The sequence below is a fragment of the Pristis pectinata genome, chromosome 2 (genome assembly GCF_009764475.1).
Source record: "Pristis pectinata isolate sPriPec2 chromosome 2, sPriPec2.1.pri, whole genome shotgun sequence".
Classification (NCBI taxonomy): domain Eukaryota; kingdom Metazoa; phylum Chordata; class Chondrichthyes; order Rhinopristiformes; family Pristidae; genus Pristis; species Pristis pectinata.
In genome coordinates, this window is record NC_067406.1 from 98,221,287 (window position 1) to 98,248,147 (window position 26,861).

The 26,861-nt window shown below is 39.4% G+C and overlaps 1 protein-coding gene across 10 annotated transcripts in view; it reads left to right on the top strand.

The window, feature by feature from the left end:
* The window catches only part of slc2a9l2 (solute carrier family 2 member 9, like 2), a 294,396-nt gene that overhangs the window by 264,061 nt on the left and 3,474 nt on the right, over positions 1 to 26,861 (top strand). For all 10 annotated transcript variants that reach the window (XM_052008890.1, XM_052008908.1, XM_052008881.1 and 7 more), the window contains one exon: positions 6,292 to 6,419. In XM_052008890.1, coding sequence (XP_051864850.1) covers positions 6,292 to 6,419 — 128 coding nt within the window. The remainder of the gene's footprint in view (positions 1 to 6,291; positions 6,420 to 26,861) is intronic.

Genomic DNA, 26,861 nt, shown 5'->3' on the forward strand with positions numbered 1-26,861 from the left:
TATTTGTTTTCTCCCATAAATTATTATTTTTCTTGTCAAGAATATATTCAATTTTGCTTTTGAAAGTTCAGATTATATCTAAAATTTAAAGATTGGCCATTTACAGTTCGTGTGGTTTAGTCAAAATGTATCTTGACTTACCTTATCACATGGTTAACTACTGCCTGCACTTTATAATCTATACATTGAAACAGATGTTTAAAAATAACAGGTTCCCTGAACATATTTGTTTAAGTTGTATAACTAAAAACATTCATTCTTATCACAGAATGGTTAGCTGAGTGTAAAACCATTGTTTGAGCTTGTTTTGAGTGGAATTTTTGCTTAAACTGAGCCTGTGGTAAATTTGGGTAAAGGTCGAAATATAATTATGGGGGCTCCAAATGGAAGAGGCGCTACTTGAAGTGAGGAAAAAGCTCAGTGAAACTGATAACACCAAATTGGGTGAAATTGTGGGTATGGAGAAAGACAGAGAGGCATTAAAGAGATAAACTGAATGAGTAGGTATGAACATCACAGATGGAATAAGGTGTTGGAAAATACTAGATTATCCACTTCAAAGCAGAAAAGCAGAGTATTTTTTTAAAATGCTGCGAGATTGGATGGTGCTGATGATCAAGGAATCTAGCTGTGCTTGTACACAGTCATTGAAAGCATACATGCCAGCATAATGAGTGATCAAGAAGACAAATGGTATAATAGTCTTTATTTCAAGAGGATTGAGTACAAAGAGTAAGACAGGTCTTACTATATTTGATAGGGCCCTGATGAAACCACGCTTGGAGTATTGTATATAGTTTTGGCCTCCTTAAGCCAGAAAGGATATACATGTCATTGAGGGAGTGCAGCAAAGCTTCACAGAGTTATACAGCATGGAAACAAACACTTTAGCCTAATGCTTCTGTGCCAACAATCAAACACCCATCCATGCCAATCCAATATTTCCTCTCACATCACCATCAACTGCCCCACCTATACCAGGGGCAATTGGGATGTGGGAGGTAACTGGAATACCCGAGAGAAACCCACATGGTCACAGGGAACATGCAAATTCCACACAGACAGCATTGTAAGTCAGAATCAAACCTGTTTCTATAAAGCTATAAGGCTGTACCACTGCACCAGCCTCACTGAGTAAATTAACTAGAGAGGTTGTGAGGATGGTGCATTTGCCATATGAAGAGAAATTGGGTTCACTAGACCTACAGTTTAGAAGAATGAGAGGAGCTTTCATTGAAACTTACAAAATTCTTATTGGGATCATCAGGCTGGATCAGGGAGAATGTTCCCTTGGGTGAGAAGTCTAGAACCACAGGTCACAGTATCAGAATAAGCAATAAACCATTTTGGACAGGGATGAAGAAAAATTTCTTCACTCAGAGGCTGGTGAATCTTTGGAATTTTCTACCCTGTAGGGCTGTGGACATTCAGTGTCATTGAAATCATTCAAACCAAGACCATAAATTTGCTGGATGTTAATGGAAACATGAGATATGGGAATAGTGCAGGAAAGTAGAGCTGAGTTAGAAGATCAGCTGGCCTACTTCTGTTCCTATCTTCTGACAAGTTTTCATTATCTTTGTCAGTTGTCAGCAATGTGAGTGATAATGATGTAAGAATCAAGCAAAATAAATACAGTATATGAATAATGAAACTCCTTGAATTTTAGATCTAAAATTTCAAAATGTTAACATTGAGCAGTGGATTAACAATATGTCTTATTTCTGAGGTCACCTTAAATCATTTGGAGGATTGTTTGAGAATCCTCATCAAATTTATTGAATTCTAAAAGCGTTACAATTTCAATACTCCTATGCTTATTGCAGTTCCTATGTTCTCCAAGAAAAATGGTACCAATATACAGAGAAAATCTCTTAGGCTTAGAAAATCTGAGGTCACATGAGCATTTTGCCTCTGTAGTATTATTGACAATCAGAACAATTAGGAACCAGATCAGAATCTAGAGATCTCAGATCTCAGAATGGAGCTGAAGGATATTCAAGTTTGATTTATTGGCCTTCAAACAATGCTACCATTGTGGTGGCAGAGCAGGACTGTGGAATGGCTTCATACAATGGAAATTCCCATAGACATAGACTTACAGTGTCAACAAGCATGTGGTTGCTGAAGGAATACTTCATCAAATCAGGCATACGTATATTCTAGCAGTCAAGAGCTGTGATGCCCAACTGACTCATTCAGAAGAGATGCCCTCCCATTGACCCTCAGTCTCTCATAGGCTCGTCCCTGGAGGGCATTATTGTGCATGATCCTGAAAGAAATGCCAAGTTTGCAACTGGGCTAATTTGGAGAATCTTTGAAGGTATTACTGAACAGATGAATGGAGAGCTGCAGTTATAGTTCTGGATTGTCATTGACATGATTTTACAATGGCTAATGTCAAAGGCATTACCTAATTGTTTATGAAGTATGGTACTAGGTTGAGAATTGGTTTAGGTCAGGAAGCACTTTGCTGTAAATGGCAAGCTTTTAAGTTGGATGGAACTTGACTTGAAGTCTTTGTTTTTCCACCAATGTTCACTTTGGTGTCAGTTATGTGGGAGAAAGAGGGTGTATGATGAGGCTTGCAAAGGATAGATTTTGGAAACATTTGCCAGAACAGTGTGCTGTGTGATGGCATACTAGAAAGATAAAATTCCACTGATGTAGCACATTGTGGACGTGAGCTAACTAATCAGAGAAACACAGTTTTCTGTGTAGCACTCCATTCAACTGTGAGATGGAGGGTGGAGCAAATAAAACTTCCTCCTCAGATGGACATTAAGGGAAATAACTTGCCAAATAAATGGAACAGATAGAAGGGGAATTTCTCTCTATATTGATTTGCTGTTATATCTGGATCACTCACCAAGGCAGAGAGTTTTACTGGGTAATCAGGCCTAGCAGTGAGATACTGGGAAAGATTATCAAAGTCTTTGAGAATTACTGCATTGAGATGCATTGACTATGCATTGAGATGGTGGACAGATCCAAGATTTTCAGGATATCTCAGGCAAATGCGGTGACACTCAACGCATACATGACTGAACCAAAAGTTGCTGACTGCAAATTGTACTTCAAAGATCTGAGGCAATCTTGTTCCATGACAGGATTGTGTGTGGATTTCAAGATGCTGTATTGTGGGATTATCAGTTGAGAGAAACAAATTTAGACCTGGCAATGTCAGTCATATCTTATAGGGCCTCCGAGCTACAAAGTTGGATAATGAACAGTATAATTCTATCCTTGATGTTGACTAGAGCCAAGAGGAAGAATAGCAAGAATTGCAACAAAAGTGCATAGTTTATGGGAAGGAATTCCACAAATGCAAAATGATAAGTTATTTGTTATTTCATTTCAAAGTAACAAAGACTAGTAGCAAGCAGACAAGCCCTAGGCAAAGGGCAAGGCCAGTTGTACAAGCTGACTGCATTTCATATGAGGCATATGAAGGACAGTTTGATAAGATCAAGGCAGAGAGGAATTGGAGTAAATAAACAGAATAGAGGAGGCCAAGTAGCAGAATTGGATCCACAGTTGGCTTGGTAATAGGAGACAGAAGCTTTTTAGAGCTTTTGTAACTGTAAGCCTGTAACCAGTAGTGCACTACAGGGATTGATGTGAGACCCTTGATGTTTGTTATATGCATTAACAACTTAGATGTGAATGTAGGAGATTTGCAGATAGTATGAAAATCAGTGGCATTGATTATAGGAAGGTAGTCTTAGGCTACAGAATGATATTGATCAGGTGGTAACTTGGGCAGGTGGGAAGGAAACATGGGGACTCTTTTGGCATGGGGAATTTGGTTTCTCTTTATTCTTGCTCTCTCATGAGATATGGAAGTTGCTGACAGCTTAGATTTTTATTGTTTTGTGAAGAACTTACACAGTTCTAAGATGTGGACAGATCTAGATTTGCAACCCAGTGACACTTGAGGAAAGGCAATGTATTTCCAAACCAGCATGGTGCATAACTTCAAGCTGATGGAGTACTCAGGCACTGGTGGTCATGTCTTTCCAGATGGTTTTTCAGGTGTTGTTCAATAAGTCTTGGCGCATTGCTGCCATCCATTTTACAGATGATATACATGGTGATCCATTTTATTCTGAATTAACTCAAGTTCTTCAATTGGTTCTGGAGTTAACCAGACAAAAAGAACCATAATTTGTGTTTTGTAGGAGGTGGAAATGCTTTGTGAATTTATGGGTTGTGTCCCTTGCCTGCAGCCATGGTAATGATATATCTGGCCAAAGTGACTTACTGGTCAGTAGTGATCCTCTGAATGTCATCTGTGGGGAATATGGCAAAGGTAATGCAATTGAACTTCAAGGGGAATAGTTTGATTTCCTCTTATTGCAGATAGCCTTTGCCATAAACTTTATTGGCACAATATACTTGCCACTTATCATTCCAAGTCAGAATGTTATCTAGGTTGTGCTGCATGATCCATGAGTAGAGTGCCTATACAGTGGACAGTAGAGGATGCAGTGGGCATAATGCTACTCCCTGGAGTATACTGGACAGTGGCGTCAGACTGGCCCACATATCTAAAGTGTTTGTGAAACTCCAGATGATCATCTCCACAATGCTCCCCATGATTCCTTAGCTATCATGTGTGAGCTTCGACAGTACCTGCTGAAGGGTGTACCAGCATTAAAGAAGTAGATCATTGACCACCCCAAGTGCCAGCCATTGGACCTAATCTGCCTTCAGCCTTCTCTTCCTGCTCCCAGACATGCAGGAGATACAATGAGATAACAACAGATTCTCTCACCTTTTGGATGAAAACATTGCTAGATCAAGGGTTTTGAAAGCAGAGATGAGAGTGTGGGTTAGCGATTAACAGTGACTATGGCATTATGCCGTGTAAAGAACAATAAAAGGAGGAGATAGCAGAATGCAGGTGAATTACTGAATAACATAAATGAATACACACAACCTCTACGGAGTCAATATACCCGGCGACCTGCATTGAGTGAATACACCAAAGAAAACATACTAAATGAATACACCCAAAGCTGCATGGAGTGAGTGTACAAAATCACCAATGCAGTAATTACACATATTCAACCTGCACTGATGGTTTATTGCATTAGTTAAAATGAAGTAAAAAATAAATGATATATAAATATGTAACAGAAAAAGAAAATCTGAGAAGGTTAAGATTTTGTGCATCAGGGCATTGTTTATGCTTTGAATCCCACAAATAGACTTGTTCATTAACGTCTACCTTTTCTAGAAAATTATATGAATGGCTTTTGTTCTCCATTGTAATTTGAAATATGGATTTAAAGAACAGTATATCAGGGCTTGGAATGGTTAATACAATATCAGAGCTCCAGTTAAGACAAGCACAAATATGGTGTAGAAATTGAAATACTTGACATTTTTTCTCAAAAGGTAGAAATTATAAATTTTATTTGCAATGGATGCAAAGATAATCTGAGCAGGGGTAACCCCTTTCAAAATGAGTATCAAGTTATTGTATCTTTTTGTTTTACTTGAGCACTTTTATTTGTAAGAAGGCAGGAGAAATGTTGATTGTAGCAACTACCTTAAAACATTATAAACTTGTTTCAAATTTATTCAATTCACCAATATGACTTGACAACTTATTTAACTTGTTTCGAGGCAAAAAAAAATAACATATAATCCAAGCTAGAGATGGTGCTGTCAATTTACTCTTCAATGCACCTGAATCAAGCTATTAGCCTGACATCTGAATTGGTTTGTCACTTAATGGAATGAATTTTGCTGAGCTCAGCTGTTTGTTTATCAAAGGTTTTCTCAATAGTTTTGTGGTGGTGGTTTTTCTAACCTGCCCATTTGACCCAATTAAGTTGCACAGTTCCCGGTGCCATGTCGGCCTCACTTGATCAGATTGGAAATGCTGTCAGACAGCTTATTTGGTTGTGCAGACTTGCAACAAAGTAATTGGTCTCGAGACCTTGGAAGTTCAGGACATTTGAAGAACTGAGCCATGAGATTGGGTGGCAGGATCCACCCAGTAAAAACTGGGCCTATTTTCATTTAGATGAGGCCTTCCAGTAAACAACACAAGGTGTTCGAGGGTGAGTGTTCTTGTCAAAGCTGTACGCATTTTACAGCTAATGAGCAAAGATGAATTTCTCTACCACTGTGGGTTTAAAATACCAAATGATGTCATAATTCTTTCAGACCTGAACCTGGTGGTTTTGAGCTGAGTTGAACCTTCAGTGCTTGTATGATGCTCTTATGTCCATTAACTAACATTTTTAAATCTGACTGTAACACTTCCCTTACTTTCAGGTGGTATTCCTTTTGTGCTAACCAGTGAGATGTTTGATCAATCTTGTCGATCTTCTGCATTCATGATTGGCGGGACAGTGATGTGGCTTTCCAACTTTTTAGTTGGACTCCTTTTTCCTTTTATCCAGGTATGGTCTAAATGGAAACTGTTGCACCTATAAAGTATAAGGTAATATAAAGTATAACAAACATTACAAAACCAAACTGATGTGCTGCCTAATGTACTGGATAATGAGACAGATTGCTATTCTTTACATGCCACTAGTTATATAAACCAGTGATGCCTTTTTTTTCCTCTAGCCGAGCATTACCTTAGCACTTCATTGAATGTACACCACACAAGAGGGTCATTCAGGTCATCACAACTACGTCAGCTCTTTGAATGAGATTTCCAGTTGGCCTTTTGCTTTGTATAGTCCTTAATATATTTTCCCTTTTAAGTATTTATCCTGTTCCCTTTTGGAAGTTTAAATCTACTTCCACTGTCCTTTAGTGCATTCCAGATTATAACACCAGATCACACCTGGTTAACATGTCAATGACCTTAAACTCCATGACATACTGCAAAAGCACAATAGTCAAGCTATCTGCTTTAATGTTGGTCAAAATTCATTACAAAAAATGGCATGTAATGTGAAAGTGAGTCCTGTTGACAAGGATGATCCTCAATTGACTTATTTAGCAATTCATAGCAGTAGCAGTAAAATAATTGGCCTCAGGACCTCAGAAGTATTGGAGGGTAAAAGCAGCCAAATCTTGCTTAATCTCTGATTATTCTTCTGGGAAATACCCCAGTTTGGATATTGGGTATGGACACACTGAAGATTAGATTTGTAATCTTCACAGTCAGTTCACCTCCAGGTGTTCACTACACAAGTTAAACTGTATTGGTTAAACTTATAAATTCCAACTAAATATTGCTACAACACTAATTAAATATGCCACTTTTTTTGGTAGTGTACAGTATGTTATATCAATTGTGCTTTTTTATAGGTCTGTGCATTCTCCATTATATCTTATACCTCCATTAAGCTTCTGACCCAGTTTAATAAAACAAGGGAACAAACCTGCTCTAAAAGTCAAAGTCGAGTTTATTGTCATATGCACAAGTATATGTATGCACAGATGCAATGAAAAACTTACTTGCAGCAGTATCACAGGCACGTAGCATCATAAAAGCAGCATTCACAAGAAAAACATAAATTAAACAATTTTTACAAGAAAGAGCACAATTAGAACAAAAAAAAGGTTCATTTAGTGCAAAGTGATCAAAGTGGTCATAGTGTTGTTAAACTGTAGTGATTAGGGTTTTGCTGATTGGTTCAAGAATTGAATGGTTGAAGGGAAGTAGCTGTTCTTGAACCTAGTGGTGTGGGACTTTGGGCTTCTGTACCTCCTGCCCGATGGTAGCTGCAAAAAAATGGCATGGCCCGGATGGTGGGACTATTTGTATCTTCACTTCCAATTCTGCTGAGTTTTCATATATGTTAATGATTATGGAAATAAAAACTCTTTCGCTGTGATTGTTTGAATTATGTCGACACAAAGGTGAACCCAAAGATTATTTCTGGTATCTAATGTATTTCATAATTTATTTGCATAATTGGTATGTAGCAAAAATAGATGTCGTTTCTTGTCACTCTAGAAGTAAGATTTTAAAACTTTACATCTCAGGGTTATAGGGCAAACTAGTTCACCACAGCCCCTTAGTAGTTTTGCTTCTACCTACACTAGCAATTTGGTTAAAGTTAAAATGCCAAATTAAGTTATCCTCCTTCAAGTAACCAAAATATATTATTTTCACCAAACTTCAGTTTATAACAGGATTCAGCAATTGTTGATAAACATATTTCCAGTATTGCTTTCTGCATTATTGTATATAAATCCTTCCAGTACATTTACAATTCCTGTCTTAAACAGATTCAGATACAGTTTTCAATATTAATAACTCCCCCACCTCGATTGTGAGTCTCAATTATCATCTGAGTAATTGTTTGCTACTTTTAGATTGCAGGTGTGCTGGCTAGTTTCTAATTTTCATGCCGCAGTTTACTTAATTTGGGTTTGTATCTTTCTTTTAAGTCTCTCTTTTCATTATGCAACTTTCCTTCCTGTGATTTATGTTCCATTATATCTGGAGTGATTGGCCAGGTATTGGCACAGTTCCAACTGTCCTGTGTGTGCGATATGACTATAATAGCCTGTGAGCCTCCTTAATTCACAGCAGTGTTCAAAGGGCTTTCAGATCTTAAAACCGTTATATTTTCTTATTTATTAGTTTCTCTGCCCTTACCATTTAGATTTTCCAAGGGAACAACTTTGAATCATACTGAACTTCATTCAAATAAAGAGAGAAACAAAATTTTAATAAATTATTTATTGTGGTGGGGTGGGGGGATGGAAATGGCACATTTGAGTTCCTAAATTTTCACTGAGGCTCATTATGTCTGTCAATCAGCCTCGAATAAAATAGTTCTTTTTATCAGCAAGGCTTTCAACTAGGTATAAGGGACAATATTTAAAGTGACCAAACCAGAACCTTTGGAATTGGTTTACAAAGACACAAGTTTCCAGATAAATCAGGCCATTTGAAATTTGGGTCTGCCTTGCCAAAACCAATGTGGGTAAATTGGCACTGAAAGCTCAGAAAGAAGAGAAAAGATACACATAACTAACAAATTATTTTCTTGTGAACATAGACAGTCAATTTGAGCCACAAATTGTTAATATGCCCTGGTGCCAGAATAACAGAGTCACTTGTAGACATATCCTGCTTTCCACGTTGGGCACAACCATTCCATTCATCTTAAATGAAATGGCTGAGTACACATCAGTTTTTCTAGCAGGCAACTTCGTCAAGTGCATATCTATTTTCCCATGCGCTGCTGGCAGACTAAGTGGTTTGGGAAATACAAAGTTTATAAGCTGGAATTGTTGTTATAATAAAAAGATTAAGAGATGTAATATAGATGTACACATTTTTAAAGAGTAGATAGGGACAAACTATTTCACCAGCTAGAGATAATGTAGACAACAGTCCAAAGGCAAATGAAAAGCATTTACTTCCTTCTCAGTAAATTGCTATAATCTAGAATGCACTTTGTTGAAGGGTAGTGGAAACAGATCTAGGAGTAACATTCAAAAAGTCTTTTAGATACATACTTGCAAAGAAATTTGTGCAAGCTATTGGAAAAGAACAAAAAGGAGAAACAAGGTCAGTAAAAACCAAAAACAAAATATTCAGGTGCTAGAAATCTGTAACAAAAACAGAAAATGCTGGAAATGCTGCACTCTGAGAGAGAAACAGAGTTAATATTGCAGGCTGAAGTCTCTTTGTCTTTGATCCTTCTGTAGACCGGTCTTCAAACTGAAATGTTAATTCTATTTTTCCTTCCACTGACGCTGCCTGACCTGCAGAGTGTTACCAGCATTTTCTGTTTTTGTTTCAGAGACTCTATCAACAGCTCTTTCAAAAATCCAGCAAGATGGGTCAAACAGTGTGATTCTGTAATAATGACTATATCATTCTAGTTGATCTAAGATTCCATGGATATGATTATATGTTTGGTTTTTCTTTTTGACCTGTTCAGAATGGGAGGTAAAAGAAGCAATCCTTGTGTTTCCTAAAGAACCGTTGACTGACTTTATTTTGTTTTTATGGGCGTGGGAATGTTTCAACCATTCAAATAAAGAATATCCAAGGAAAACTGAAATTCTTACGGATCACTTGTCATGTTCTTACTTTGGTTTGCTAGCACCTGAATTCTGCCATCCTAAGTGTTGGTCAACTTGGCTCATTATGTAAACCACGTTTTTTACATTTTGTATGAAAAATTAATCATAAAACTTGTCTTTCAGGATAGAATTTTCCCTACTTAGGAGAACTTTTATCCTATTTTAGGAATGCTTTTATCTTATCTGCTTATAGTACATATAGGAGTGAAGCAGATAAGAGTCTGTGGTACAAAAATAGTCTATTGTAGTTTGTCCCATTAACCCTGAGAAAAGTATTAAACTCATGCTTCCACTATGACAGGAAACTATGTATGTTTTCAGCTTCATGTCAGTTAACACAAATTATGAAATACAATAAATTGTAAAAGTAATCTTTGGGTCCATCTTAGTGTCAACATAACTCAAAACATTTTCAGAAGGAGTGAAGTTCTTTATTTCCATAACTCATTAACATATAATAAGAACTAAGCAGATTTGGAAGTAAAGATATAAATAGACCCAGTTAAGAGGATGATCTGGATTAAGGTTAAACGGAGAGCTGCTCACCATTCCAAGAACAAAATCATGAATACTGGGTTCAGGAAAGCTGTTGCAGGCCATTTTGACTCACTATTCAATGACTCCACATTGATACCATGCTATTGATAGTAAGGGGTTTAATTGTCATAGGTAATGAATGCAATGCACCACTTAAGTGGTACATGAAATAGTAGAAATGTGATGCCTATCTCTGCAATCTTTACTTCATGTCCACCTTCTCTGATGCAGGTTTTCCAGCCTTCTACGGGATTTGGTTTTAATCCATTGCCTTATTACTCTCATTTCAGTGCTCCCACACTCCACTCTTTTGAGCTTTCTGCAACAAATTATACCAGTCATTAGCTATCCTGTTTGTTTGCTCTGTTCCCTGCACATCCACATACAGTCCCTGAGACACTTCAGCCAATAACCATTCTCTACCATCAACATTTCCTCACAAAGTAATTTATCAAGGGGAAAATGGTTTTAACTGGAACATGACTCATTTCAACACTGATCCCTTTGAGTACACCAGTAAACTGCATTTCTTTACATTGTGCAGTTCATCTTTCCCAGGTGAAGGTGGCAAGTAGAAAGGGGGGAAGGGAGGGGGGAGAGAGAGGGTGGGATATGGAGAGGGTGCAGGGGGGGAGAGAAAGAGAGAGATTTATTTTCATAGGCCAGAAATGTCTGTACAAGTGCAGAAAAAAATTAAAAACTGAACATGGAAACAGAAAATGGTGGAAATATTCAGCAGGTCAGGAAGCATCTGTACAAAGAGAAACAGAGTTATAGGTCCAAGACCCTTCATCAGAACTGGGAAGGAGAGAAAACAAGTTAGATTTCAGTCTCAGGCAAGGTGGGGGAGTGAAGGGTAGGACAAAGGGAATATCTTCAATAGGATGAGACTAAATGGTTTAATGAGGCAATTAGAATCAGATTATTCTTCTTTTCCTGTCCTATGTGTTGCTTTTAGCCAGGCAGTGGGATGTGCCCAGCAGGCTAAACTGGAAAGAGAAAAACTGAGCCAAAATCACAGCTGGATGGCTGGCAGAAATGGCCATTTCTGTTACAGAGAGAAAGAAGGAGCGAGTTACTTAAGGTTCATTTTACATTCCTACAATCTGAGGAGTTATTGGTAATACATATCTCTGATTCCCTGTACAGAGATCATCTCTCGCCATCTTACAATTTCAGCAAACTCCAATGGATGATCTCATGGAAATTAAACATGCAAGTTCCAGGAAAGGTTAACAAACGGGCACCTGCCATTGGTTGACTGGGTTCAACAAATCCGTCCCATTAGTTATGGACTGTTATTGGCTGCAAACATTCCAGGTGTTCAACTTTTCTTCAACTGGAGGAATTTCAACATACATCAAGGTCACTTATTTCCAAGGTTTATAACTGGTGCCTTGTGACATGATTAAACAAAGCACGCTATTTGCCTGCAGGGCTGATTTACTGATTAACCAATAGTGAATAATTTTGTCCCAAGTGACAACTATTTAGCCAAGCATGGTTAACATTAAGATCTAAGGATAAAATTAGAAAGGAAATGTCTCACTTGATAAATCATGAAATGCACATGATTATCCTCGACAATTCCCTTGTTTCACTGCAGAGCTTGAATCACTGCTTAGTTTCTTCAAATTTTGCCCTTAGTTCTGCATCAGCCTGGAAAAATCAGCTGTTGGAAGTATGATCTTCTCCATAGAGTACCCAGTCCCGTTCTCTGAGTGACCAGTATGGTTGACCGGTTCCTCTCCCAGTTTGCTTGCATGTAGGTTTCATCTAAAAGTTTAACCAAGCATCAACAAAAAGAGTCACAGATTTGAATCTCTGTAAGAGCCAGAGTTTAGTTGCTAGTATTGGATTTTGAAGTCAGGATGGGAAGAAGTCCACAAGCTGTTCTCTAATATAATCAATCCCATTATACATCTCAATATGTAACTGTTTTAGATTCTAAACTGCAGATGCTCAGAAAATCGATGAGGATACAATACATAGCAGCTGATGTGGCTAATTGTAACTATTATTTAAGAGAGTGGGAAAACCATGAACTGCAGATCAGTCATCTTAACATCATTTGTGGGGAATATGAAAGGTCTTCGAAGTAGTAACAGGATGGTTAGAGAATTGGGCAGATCAGCATGGTTTTATAAAAGGGAAGTCATGTTTGACAGAGTTTTTTGAAGTTGTAACTAGCAGAGTAGATTGAAGCTTGCCCTCAACTGTATATTTACTCTGTTTCCATCCTCCTGCCAACATAGTTTAAAATCTCCCCAACAGCATGTGCAAGCCTTCCAGCAAAAATATTGGATCTGTTTCTGTTCAGGTGCTACCTGTCCTACTTGTACAAATTCCATCTACCCCAGAAATGTTCTCAGTGATCCAAAACGCTAAAGCTCTCCTTCCTGCACCATCCATTTACCCACCTGAACTATCTTCCTATCCCTATATTCAGGAGTACATGATACTGGAAGTAATTTAGAGACTACACCCTAAAAGGATCTGCTCTTTAATCTCATTTAAATCTTCAATCTGCTCTCTAATCTGTTTCCTAAATTCATATTGTAGGACCTCACCCCTTTCTCTACCTATGTTGTTGGTACCAACATGTACCATGACCACTGGCTGTTCAACCTCCCCCTTTGTAATGCACTGCAGCAACTCTGAGAAATCCCTGACCCTGGCACCAGGGAGGCAACGTACCTTTCAAGAGTCTCGTTCATGACCACAGAAATGCCTGTCTGTTTCCCTAACTAACAAGCCTCCTATTACAATAGCTCTCCTAGCTATTTCCTTCCATATTTTATAACAGAGTCAAATTTAGTGCCACAAACTTGGCTGTTGCTGCTTCCCCCGGGAGACAATCCCCTACAACAATATCCAACACTGATTAAATGGAAAAGAAAAACTGAGTACAAGACAAAGGTAGCTAGAAACATGAAAACAAATAGTAATGTTTCTATATATGTTTTTAAAAACATGAGGCTTTGTCCATAAGATTGAATATGGAAAAGCAAGGAGATGGTAGTTGAATTAAAGAGGTATTTGGAATTGGTCCTCATGGAGGATGCAAACAACACCCCAGAAGTAGCCATGTATTAAGAGAGAAGGAGAAATATAGGAAAATTGCAATGATCAGAGAAATGGTACTGAGGCAGTTGTTGGAACTGTGGCTAACAAGTTCCTCAGGTCCTGATTGACTTCATCCTAATGTGTTGGATTTAATTTTCCAAAATTCCCGAGATTTGGGGAATGGTCCATTAGATTGGAAAATAGCAAATGAAAAAGGAATGAAGCACAAAGCAGGAAACTATAGGATATTTAGCTTAACGTCTGCTATTGCGAAAACTTCAGGAGCTATTATTAAAGACTATAGATTTCTAGAAGAACCCTTCTCATTCTTCTAAACGCTTGTGAACATTTGACTAATTGACCCAATCACTCTTCATTACATCAATGTGACCATTGCAGGAAACCATTTGGTGAACCTTTGCTGCACTTTCTCCATAGTAAGAGCATTCTTTGTCAAATAAGGAGATCAAAACTACACACAATATTCAAGATGTTTACTTGCTGCATGCTTACCTTAAGTAATTAGTGCACTAGGGCACCAGGTGTCTTAGCACCTCTCCCTTTCCCAACCTTTTGCTGTTTAGGTAATAATCTATGTTCCTGTCATAACCTCACATTTATCCACTGTATATTATGTCTGCCATGCATTCGCCCACCCACTCAACCAAATCACATTGGAGCTTCTCTGCATTCTCCTCAAGGCTCCTATTCCCATGCAGCTTTGTGTTGTCTGCAAACTTGGATATTTTACATTTTATTCCCTTGTCTAAATCATTAATATATATTGTGAATAGTTGGGGTCCTAGCACTGACATGTGTGGTGCCCCGTTAGTCACCGTCTGCACTAGGAAAAAGATCTTTTTATTCCTGCTCTTTGTTTTCTTTGTTGCTCGCCAGCCAGTTTTCTATTCATGTCAATACCTACCCCTTGTCCACAGTTTCTCCCTCTTCTAATCTGCTAGTTACATCCTCAAAAATTTCCAGTAGATTTATAAAGTGTAATTTCTCATTTGTAAATCTATGCTGACTTTGTCTAATCCTGTTGCTGTTTTCCAAGAGCTTTGCTCTTACATATTTAATAATGAAATCTAGTATTTTCCCTTCTCCAGATGTCAGCTAACTGGTATATAATTCCTTGGTTTCTCTTTACCTCCTTTTTTAAATGGTGGAGTTACATTGCCTATCATCTGATCTGCTGGAGCTCTTCCATAGTCTATAGAACTTTGGAAAAAGACTGGAGCCACTTACTTAGGTACTCTGGGATACAGATTATCAGGCCCTAGGAATTTATCAACCTTAAATCTTGTCAATCTTCCTAACACCATTTCTTACTAATACTGTTTTCATTCAGTTCCTCCTTCTCACCCCATGTTCCCCAAAATTTCTGGGAGGTTGTTTGTGTCCTTTCCTGTGAAAACAGAACCTTTGTTCCCCACAATAAATTCACCTGATTCTGATTGTGAGGGACCTATGTTTCTTTTCCTTTATGTTTTGTTTTCTCTTTACATATCTATACAAGCAATTGCAATCAGTTTTTATGTTCTCTGCAAGCTTACACTCACACTGCAATTTTCCTTTCTTAATCCCTTTATCCTTCTTTGCTGAAATCTGAACTGCTCCTAATCCTTGGGTTTGCTACTTTTTTCTGGCCATTTTATAATTCCCATCCTTGGATGTCATGCTGTGCCTAATTTCTTTGTAACCCACGGTTGGCCACATTTCCTATATAATTTTTGTGCTAGACAGGAATGAACAATTGTTGTAATTCATCCATTCCTCTATAAGTGCCTATACACTGTCAACCCTTCAAGTTCCCCAATTTATCATGGCCATCTCGTGCCTCATACCTTTGTAGTTTCCTTTATTTAGATTCAGAACCCTAATTTCAGAATCAACACTCTCACTGTTCATCTTAATGAAAAATTTAATCATGTTATGGCCACTCTTCCTCCAGGGACTCTGCACATGAAGATTGTTAGTTAATCTTTTCTTCTTACACTGTACCCAATCTAATATGGCCTGTACCATGGCCACTGCTGTTCACCCTCCCCTTTTCAGAATGTTCTGCAAGTACTCCAAGAGTCTTGAGCATAGCACCAGGGAGTAAACATACCATCCTGGAGTCTTGTTTGTGACCACAAAAATGCCTGTGTACTTCACTTACAATGGAGTCCCCTTCCACTATAACTCTCCCCGTCTTTTTTCTCCCCTCCTCTTGCAGCTTTCCCCTTGGAGGCTCTCACCCCCCCAACCCCTCAAGTACAGAACTCAAAGTAATATTTAAGAGGAGGGTGGCCATAGAGAACTCTTGCACTACTTGCTAGCGTGGTCACCCATTACTTTTCTACCTATGCAGCTATCATTTTCACAGTGACCCACTCACTAAATGTGCTATCCACAATGTCCTAAGCATTGCAGATGCTCCATAGTCAATCCATCTGCAGTTCCAGGGTATGCCTCTCCTTGCTCTTTTAAAATCCTTAGTGATGGTGTCACTGCCGTTTTCCTGGCCTTTGCTTGCTCTTGTAAACCTCTCACTTCTGGTGTCTGACCCATCACAGATTCACCTTCATTCGCTCAGTCAGCGATTTAGTTGCGAAGAGGACATAAGGAGGCTGCAAAGGGATAGACATTGGTTAGTGGAGTGGTGATGAACTGGCAAATGGAGTATAACTTGGGAAAATGCAACAACTAACAACTTCAGCAAGAAAAGTATAAGCTAAGAATGTTATCCAAATAATGAGAGACTGCTGGCCTCTGAGCTGCAGAGGGGCCTGGGCACCGAGTAATTAGGAAAGCTGATAGATAATTGTTTATTTTAAGGGGAAATAAATACAAAAATAGAGAGGGTATGCTTCAGTTAACTAGGACATTGATGAGACCTCTTCTGGAGTACTATTGATTTCCTTATCCAAGGAATGGCACAAATGCACTGGAAGCAGTTTGGCTAGACTGATACCTGGAATGGGCTGGATTGTCTTATGAGGAAAGGTTGGAAAAGCTAGGCTTGTATCTGCTGCAGTTTAGAAGAGTGATAGGAGACTTTATTGAAATATATAAGATCCTGAAGGGGCTGGATGCGGAAAGGATGCTTCTTGTGGAAGAATCTGGAAATAGAGGTCACTTTTTGAAAATAGGGGATCACCCATTCAAAACCATAGAACCATAGAACAGTACAGTACAATACAGGCCCTTCGGCCCACAATGTTGTGCCGACCTTTAAACCTCGCCTCAGACTATCTAACCCCTTCCTCCCACATATCCCTCTTTTTTACATTCCTCCATATGCTTATCTAGCAATCTCTTGAATTTGACCTATGTACCTGCCTCCACCACCACCTCAGGCAGCGCACTTCATGCCCCAACCACTCTCTGGGTAAAAATCCTTCCTCTGATATCTCCCTTGAACTTCCCACCCATTACTTTAAAGCCATGCCCTTTTGTATTGAGCATTGGTGCCCTGGGAAAGAGGCACTGGCTGTCTATCTATTCCTCTTAATACTTTGTACACCTCTATCATGTCTCCTCTCATCCTTCTTCTCTCCAAAGAGTAAAGCCCTAGCTCCCTTAGTCTCTCCTCATAATGCATACTCTCTAAACCAGGCAGCATCCTTGAATTTAGAGAGAATTCAAGACAGATGATTTTTTTTTCTCAGGGCGTTGCCATTCTTTGGAAATCTCTTCCTCAAAGGGCTATGAAAACTTTTAAAACAATCTATATAGAATCTTGGAAGTGAAACAATACTGAGGACTAGGCAGGGATGTGGAGCTGAGGTTACAATCAAATTTTATTGAGTGGTGGAACGAGCTCAAGGTCTGAGTGGCTTATTCCTGTTCCTAATTGATATGTTTGTTATTAAAGGAATAATTCATCAACATTTATAGTTCTTACATAACGTATGTTCTATGTAACTTGTAGTTTATTGAGCACTCTGGGAATCAGACACAAATTTTGACAAGTTGAATTTTAACTCTTAAAATGATTCCTGTGCATATAGAACATGGAACAGTACAGCACAGGAACAGGATCTTTGCCCACCATGCCTGCATCGACTATGATACCGATTTAACTAACCTCGCTTGTCTGCACACCATCTATATCCCTCTATTCCCTGTCAGTTCTTGTGTCTATCTAAATGCCTCTTAGATGTTGCCATCTTATCTGCTTCTACCACCTCCTTTGGCAGTGCATTCCAGGCACCTACTATTCTCTGTGTAAAAAAAAATACTTGCCTCACATCTCCTTTAAATTTTCCACATCTTGTCTTAAATCTATGCCCTTTAGTATTTGACAATTCCACCCTAGGAGAAGGACTCTGACTATCTATGCCTCACATAATTTTATAAACCTCTACCAGGTCTCCCCTCAGCTTCCAATGCTCCAGAGAAAGCAATCCAATTTTGTCCAACCTCTCCTTATAGCTAATATTCTCCAATCCACACAGCATCCTGGTGAACCTCTTCTGCACCCTCTACTAAACTTCCACAACCTCCCAATGGTGCAGTGACCAGAACTGCACACAATACTCCATATGTATCCTAACTAAAGTTTTACACAGCTGCAACATGACCTCCTGACTTCTATACTCAATGGCCCAAGCCACGAAGGCAAGTATGCCATACGCTTGCTCCACCACCTTATCCACTTTCATGGAGCTATAGACTTGCACCTCCAATATCCCTGGAATGTAGTTTTTGTTAAGAAATATACATGGGCTGATCCCATTAGGCATCTCTAGCAAGGAACTTTTGCACAATAAATCACGGGCTTACAGCCTCTAATTTTCCAGCCATTTAAATCAATGAATCAGTGGTCCTATGCACATGATGCCTGAGTAATTCATTTGGAGAGTAAGATCGATAACTTAATGAAGCCTTATTTTTGTAGACTTGCCACGAGGGACGAACAGTGCTTGCACAATAGAGAGAAATTAATATGTTTTTGTAAAGTACAGGAAGCCTCCTAATTGTATGAAAGTAAACCCTAGAATGTCAATGAAATTTCTAAAATGCTGTTGATATATTGTCACGTCCTCATCCGTTTTCTGAATCACAGAACATACAAAGACATAACAGGCTGATCAGTGTGGAGATATCAAACTCTCAAGTTTTACCTGATCACCAAATGTTATCTCATCAGAATAAATATAGCCTGACAAGCTGGTCATTCTCAGTGACCCAAAAACATTTCAAGAAGTTGTTGAGAACCTGCTGTTTTCTGGGATTGCAATGTTACTATTTGAGATAGCTTATGAAATTTGATCAAATAGTTTTGGTTGAGGCAGAAGTACAACAGTCAGGTTACCAAATTAGAAAGACAGAATAGAATTGGGTTTTCATGAATATTCAGAGACAATTCATTCCGTGATTTTTAGGACAGGCAAGCAGCAGGAAGTAAGGTTGAAAATAAATAGTTCCACACAAGAAGTCAGAATTAATGATGCACTCTGAACAATCTGGGTTCTCTACTTGATTATAAGGTGAGATATTGAAAGAAATTCTCTCAAACTTCTGGAGCTGCATGCATGTTTATACAATGGCTCCTCCAGGCTCTGGAAGCTTCTACAAACTAGGTTAGTTAATCTTTCCCCTCCCCCACCTACTCCATCTGCCCACCATGCCCACTGGGTCCCCTCCCCCCTCCCCCCACATCCCTCCCCTATTTGGTTTCTAATCAGACTCCATGATCTGCAGCCCTTTGTTTTCTCACCTGCCAGCCTCTGTTGCTATCTCCACCCTTCCCTCCCCCACCTGACTCCATCTGCCAATCAACCCCTCCTAGCCCATCTACCCACTACCCACACATTTCATTCAACTCCCACCCTTATCTGGTTCTGGTTCCATCTGCCCTTCACCTCTTTCTTACTGGTTCCCATTATCACCTTCCTTATCATATTCCAGCTCTGGTAGCTTTTGTGTTCCTGCTTATCACCCTCCCAGCTGTCTTCACCTTCTCCCTCCACCTGGCTCCATCTGCCTTTTTTGTGTGAGTCTGCCTGCATCTGTCATCCACCTGCCTCTTTCTCCCAACTCCACCCTCTCCCCCTCCCCCTTCCCACGACTCGATCATCCTTCCCCGTCATCCTTCATGCATTCTTGATCCACCAATCGTCTCTAGCCCCATCTCAACACTCCCCCTCTCCTCTCTGACTAGGTCCCCTCTCCACTCATAGCAGGGTTTTGACCCAAAATGTCAACAATTCCTTTCCTCCCACAGATGCTGCTCGACCTACTGAGTTCCTCCAGCAGATTGTTTGTTGCTCCAGATTCCAGCATCTGCAGTCTCTTGTGTCCCCACCTATTACTTGCCAGTCTTGTCCCACCCCTTCCTCTCTCCTCCTTATACTGGCTATCTCCCCTTTGCTCTATCAGTCCAGATGAAGGCTATCGACCTAAAATATCAACTGTCCATTTCCCTCCACAGATGCTGCATGACCCACTGATTTCCTCCAGCAGCTTGTTTTACTGTATGCTCCAGATTTAGGCATTTGCAGTCTCTTGTGTGTCCACCTCTCCAGATTTTGTTCTTAATAACGGTAACAACCTTTGAAGCACATTTACCCCTTTGCAGCTAGCAGTCATTCATCACTAAGCAGTGCACATATAATTCAACACTGGTAGAAGTTGAACACAGATTCTATTGACCTAAACTAACTGAGGAGAAACTTGTTATGAGTACACCACCTTTGATATCATCAGGACATACAGTATGTAATGTTCAGCAATTCCATCACTTTCCCCTTCCCATAACAGACACATAGACTTTCACATCACTCTGATGAGGAGTCTGCCTTCTGTGAATATAGTCAGATTTCCTTTTTAGAAACAAAGACTAAATTGCTATATTGGCTTTTAGTTATTGGTTTATTATTGCCACAACTTAGTTTTACAAGCCTTCCATACAGATAATTTCAAAACATAAGTATATCGAGCTAGTACGAGGGAAAAGTAATAACAGAATGCAGAATATGGTGTTACAGTTACAGTTAGAGAGAAAGTGGAGTGCTGGTAGACAATGAGATGCAAGGGCCGTGACGAGGTAGATTGTGAGGTCAAAAGTTCATCTTTAACGTACAAGAGGTCCATTCAAGAGTCTTATAACAGCGGGATAGAAGCTGTCCTTCAGCCTGGTGGTGCATCTTTCCAAGTCAATGCTGAAGACATGTTAGACTAATGGATGCATCAAATGCAAAACATATTCCCAGAACAAAATACGTCAGGTGCTGGGAATCTGAAATAAAACAGGATAAGTTGGAAATAATAAAAATGTCATTAACAATGTTTATTTTAATAATCTGTAATGTAGTAAAATGTGTCAAGATAGTTCATAATAGCATTATCAATTCACAAGCTTTACTTTGGAGCCACAAACGGAGATATTTGGACAGAAAGGTAAAAGATTGGTCAGAGCAAGTTTAGGGAGCATTTTGAAGCGGGAAATCGAAGTAGAAAGAGGAGATGTTTAGCAGGGGGATTTCCAGTGCTCAGAGCCTTGGCAGTTCTAGGCATAAATAGATGTACAAGAGTCTATCATTTGAAGGATGTGGTCCTCGGGTTGTAGGAGATTAAAAAGACAGAGATGAGGTCACAGGTGGATTTCATAATAATAATGATAACTTTACAAAAGAGATTTTGTAAGACCAGAAATTAAAGTACGTTATCAAGTATTGGGTGATGAGTGAAGAGGACTTGATGGGAGTTAGGAAATGGACAGCAGAATTTTTGATGACCTCTCTTGTCCATGACATCTGGAGTGGAGTGGACACAGTCAAACTTAAATCAGCTACTTTAATCTAGTTACTGGTGGGTGAATGCCTCTTGATATAACTGTTGACACCTTCCATCACTCCGAGAGTAGATGAATTGGGTGTAATTTGCCAGATTAGATTTGTGCTGCTTTTTATGAACAAGATGTAAGATAAGATAAGATATCTTTATTAGTCACATGTACATCGAAACACACAGTGAAATGCATCTTTTGCAGCAACTATCCATATTGTTAGGTAGACACAAGTACTCTACAAACAATCTGCTGGAGGAACTCAGCAGGTCAAGTAGCATCTGTTGCCGGAAAAGAAATTGGCAACGTTTTAGGTCAAAACCCTACTTCAGGACCTTGTGCAGGGTTTTGACCCAAAATATTGACAATTCCTACCCCCCCCCAACAGATGCTGCTCAACCTGCTGAGTTCCTCCAGCCAATTGTTTGTTGCTCCAGATTCCAGAATCTGCAATCTCTTGTGTTACCAGTGTTGTAACTTGGCCAGTCTGGAGCACAAGCTTTCATTACTGTTGCCAGAATGTTGTCTGACCTCAGAGCTGTAAAACGTAATTAAAGAAATATAGGGCTATGAATAGGACTAATTAAGTAGTTCTTCCTGAGAGTTTACCCAAGCGCAATTCAGCAGTAATGTGACAATCTCAAACAAAGTAGAGGAATAGCCAGCAGAGAATGGGCAATGCAGTAAAGTTTGTGTACTGTTTTTGGAACAGAGGAGGAGGTCTCCTGACCTTCTCAAACATAGTCCCAATCCAGGAGTAAGTGACATTTGTATTTGGTGCACAAAGTACAACAGCAGTCCAGCCTGTATCTCCAATGCTTTCAGCTGTTTCTTGACATCACATGGAGTGAATCAAATTGTCTGAAGAATGACTTCTGTGATGATGGGGATCTCAGGAGGAAATTGAGCTGGATCATCCACTTGCTCTTCTGATTGAACGTGTTTGTGAGAGCCATGTTTCTGACACTCATATGAAGCTCCATTGTTGTTATAGATGGCAGTTGTTCATTAGTTGTTCAGTTACCCATAAACATTCACAACTAGATATGGCAGGACTGCAGAGCTTTGAGTTAATCCTTCTTTTATGAGATTGTTTAGTTCTGTTGATTACTATTGATATATTCAAATAGGTTTATCCTTTGTATTGATTTGCTTGCTATCTGCTGTAGACCCAGTCTGGTAGCTATGGCCTTCAGGACTCAACCCACTCAGTCCCTCTCCCTGAGTACACTCTGCGCCCTTGCTACCATCAGTGCCTCATTCAAGTGTTTTCAGTATGCAGGAGCACTGAATCATAAGCAAAGGGAAGGTGGTGAAGGATGCATGTTTTAGCTTCTGTTTGATGCAACAGGCTTCAGGATTCAGATATATAAAATAAACAATTTGAGACAAAGACTTCGAAGATAAGATAATGAAAAATTACGTACATATATGAGATTATAGACTGCATGAGCTTTCCCCATTTAAGGTCATTGCACACCCTTAAATGACAAAAAAATGCCAAAAAAAGAAATCCCTGGTCTTTAACCTCAACCTAGTAATCTCACTACAAGAACATACAAAACCTTAAATCATCATACTCGATATATTTATATGCGTAGTAGTGACACCAGTGCAATGGTCAATTTGGCTGTGATCCAGATAAAGCACTTTAATTGGCAACAGGCCAGAATTGTTTTTCCCCTTCAATTGTGATGTTGAAATCTGCCATTCGGTGTCTTTATACTTTGAAAATTAAACACTCCTAATACACTATTTTTCCACTTGGCTGATGCTTGAAATTATTTTCTCTTCCTTCTAATCTGATGCCACATTTAGCTGAAGTGTTTGAAGATGTTTTCACTGATGATAAAACAATCAGTTGGGCCCCCTTCCAAGGGCAGTTAACTCACTTTCTTATCTGTGCAAATTAACTCAACAGCCAAGTTATTAAATTTGGTCAACTTCACGATGGTCAAAATCTCAACAAACTATTTTATGCACCTGACTGCAATTCTTACAAAAGTAGGTGGTAATCAGGAGGAAGTTTCCTGTATTTGATTGACTCGATGTCTTATGGGGTTTTGAGTCAATGTTGAGGACTCCAATGGCTATTTCATCCCAGCTGTACACTGCTGTATCACAATCTCTGTGGGTTTGTCTTGCCAGTAAAACAGAAAATACCCAGGGATTGGCATGGAGAATTCTGTGAGAACTACTCTTGACTAGTTTCAGATGTTTGCAAGGATGACTTTGCAAGTTCAAATTGGCTGGGAGCAACCTTGATGTGTCCCAGTTTAGTACCCAGATTGATTCTGGGTTCATTCTAATCTGTACGCCAGTGATCTCTGTCCCTGGAAGTGTTAAATTCTTAGTTTTCCACATATTTTCTGGATCATCTACAAATATCAGGACAACAAAGAGCTCCTTGCAGGATTGAATCAAATCATCACTAAGACTGCTACAAACCTGCAATGTTACCATAGAACCATAGAACAATATGGCACAATACAGGCCCTTCGGCCCACCATGTTGTGCCGCCCTTCAAACCACACCTATGACTATCTAACCCCTTCCTCCCACATATCCCTCTAACTTAAATTCCTCCATATGCTTATCTAACAATCTCTTGAACTTGTCCAATGTATCAGCGTCCACCACCACCCCAGGCAGCGCATTCCACGCACCAACCACTCTCTGGGTGAAAAGCCTCCCTCTGACATCACCCTTGAACTTCCCACCCATAACCTTAAAGCCATGTCCTCTTGTTTTGAGCATTGGCGCCCTGGGAAAGAGGCACTGGCTGTCCACTCTATCTATTCCTCTCAATATCTTGTATACCTCTGTCATGTCTCCCCTCATCCTCCTTCTCTGCAATGAGTAAAACCCTAGCTCCTTTAATCTCTCCCCATAATCCATACTCTCCAAACCAGGCAGCATCCTGGTAAATCTCCTCTGCACCCTTTCCAACGCCTCCACATCCTTCCTATAATGAGGCGACCAGAACTGGACACAGTACTCCAAGTGCACTCATTCCTACTTCATTGTCACCACTGATACAATGAGTTAGTTATCTTAGTATTTCTACCGTGTTCCTCTATGACCTTCCTCTTGGGATTCACCATATGCCAACAGGAACTCACTTTCAATTCCACTAATCCATTATCCTGGTCTTACTATCTCCCTGTATCTATATCTTCATTCAGAAATCACTCCATAGTGTTTGTCTAACCTCTCTCTCTGCAGCAATTATAAAACCAGAACCCCAAATCACACCTGCAATATGTGGGTCTCTTTTAGGTTCTCTTCTCACCTTCATTACTGGTGACGAGTTTACACTTGTCTAAATCATGAAACTATTCACCAAACATCTTTGCTGGTTTACTTCTCTCCTCTGCCCTGATATTTAAAAATGTACTTAAAAACTGTTTCATCCATGCATTCAATTCTATTAATTCTTCAATTCATGATCAATCTTTTAATTTCTCTGGGACAATTATGCTAGGTCATTGGTAGAAGGATTAGGGGGAAGCTGAGGAAATATTTTTTTCACCCAGGGAATGGTAGGGTTCAGGAACTTATTGGCTGAAAGGTAGTAAGGTCAGAAACTCTCATCACATTGAAAAAGTTCTTGGATGTGTCCATGTGGTGTCATGACCTACAAGACTACAGACCTAGTGCTGGAAGGTGGAATTAAGTTGGGTAGCCCTTTTTCAACCATTAGGGATACAATGGGCCAATGGCCTCCCCTGCTTTGTAACTTTTATGATGCTCTGATTTTATTATTTAACAGGCTCTGTAGAAATACAAATTAGTCCAGCTGTAAAGTATGAGGACAAGTATATGTACTTACCAAGACTGAGTAAAACTGTAGATTATAAGCATTTTTCTCCTGCATTTTAGAAATATAGATCCAGATATTCTTGGGTTTTGCCAGTGCTTCCATTTGGAATTGCCAGGCTTTGGCCACATAAGTACCAGCAAGTAGGAATAAGATAGATTACATTTTTTTAATTATTGTTTTTTTTATTTTGAAAAGTTCTGAAATACTTTTAGTAATCTAAACAAAATTCCGAATTTTGTTTAATTTTTAATGGTCTTCAAATGTTCCTGATATTCCAGATATTACTGATTGTTACTCCTGGGATCAAGGGTTTGATGCCTGTCAGATGCTTTCAGAGATGTTCCATGAGCAGGCTTGTTCTGGGCTCTTCACATCCCTGGTTATTCCCTTTGACCCCTGTACTCAGAATCTCGCCACTCGATTCCAGTCCAGACTCAGCCTGCCTGATTCAGACCTATCAAACTCAGACCAGTGGAGAATGAAAACAGCAAGTGCACTGACAGGCACCACTTGGCAACATTAAGGTCATGGGTCTGACTTCCTAGAAAGCCTGTTAAAATAGATGAATTGATATTTGCTTTTCAACAGAACTCACTGAACCTTTAGCTAAAAATAGGACTAAATGCTGATGGCATTAGAGAGAAACCAGTGAATTTAGTGCTTTTAGATCGAGAACGTGTCACACTTGGAATGGAATTAGTTAGGGCTAAATAATTTGGGTTACATATCTGGATGGATAACCTGAAGTTCTGCAAAATTATTGCAGATAATCAGGGAGACATTCTGAATGATTTATATTCCTGAAAGCTTTACTCTGATTATTCTTCCTTCCCAAAAGGTCATTGGAGGGAGCTCATTATTATCCATATTGGGCCATGGTCCTTTCAACTTTTAACTTCTTACCCCAAACTAGGGGCTTATGATGGACAGCAATTTATCACGTTGGACCCTGGTTCATAAAGTATCACAACAGTGTTTTTCTTTTCTGCCTAATTTGACTAAATATGCAATCTTCATATGCTAGCAACAAAATGATAAGTATATTAGAGTCACGGAGAGATATAGGCCCTTCAACCGAACTTGTCTATGCCGACTATTTTTACTAACTGAGCGAGTCCCATTTGCCTGTGTTTGGCCGATACCCATCAAAACCTTTCCTATCCATGTAGCTGTCCAAATGACTTTGAAACATTGTAATTGTACCTGCATCTGCCACCTCCTCTGGCAGCTTGTTCCACATACCCGCCACCCTCTGTGTGGTGGAGGTTGCCCCTGAGGTCCCCATTAAATATTTCCCCTCTCACCATAAATCTATGCCCTCCAGTTTTAGACTCCCCTACCCTAGGAAAAAGACTGTCACTATTCACCTTATCTATGCCCCTAATTATTATAAGGTCACCCCTCAGCTTCCAAAGCTCCAGGAAAAAAAAGCCCCAGCCTATCCAAGTCCTTCCTTATAACTCAAGCCCTCCAGTTCCAGTAACATCATTGTGAATCTTTTCTGCACCCTCTCCAGCTTAATGACATTGTTCCTAAAGCTTGTCAACCGGAACTGCACACAATACTCCAAGTGTGGTCTCACCAGCATCTTCCATAGTTGTAATATTCCTGTCATTAACTGTGTAAGGC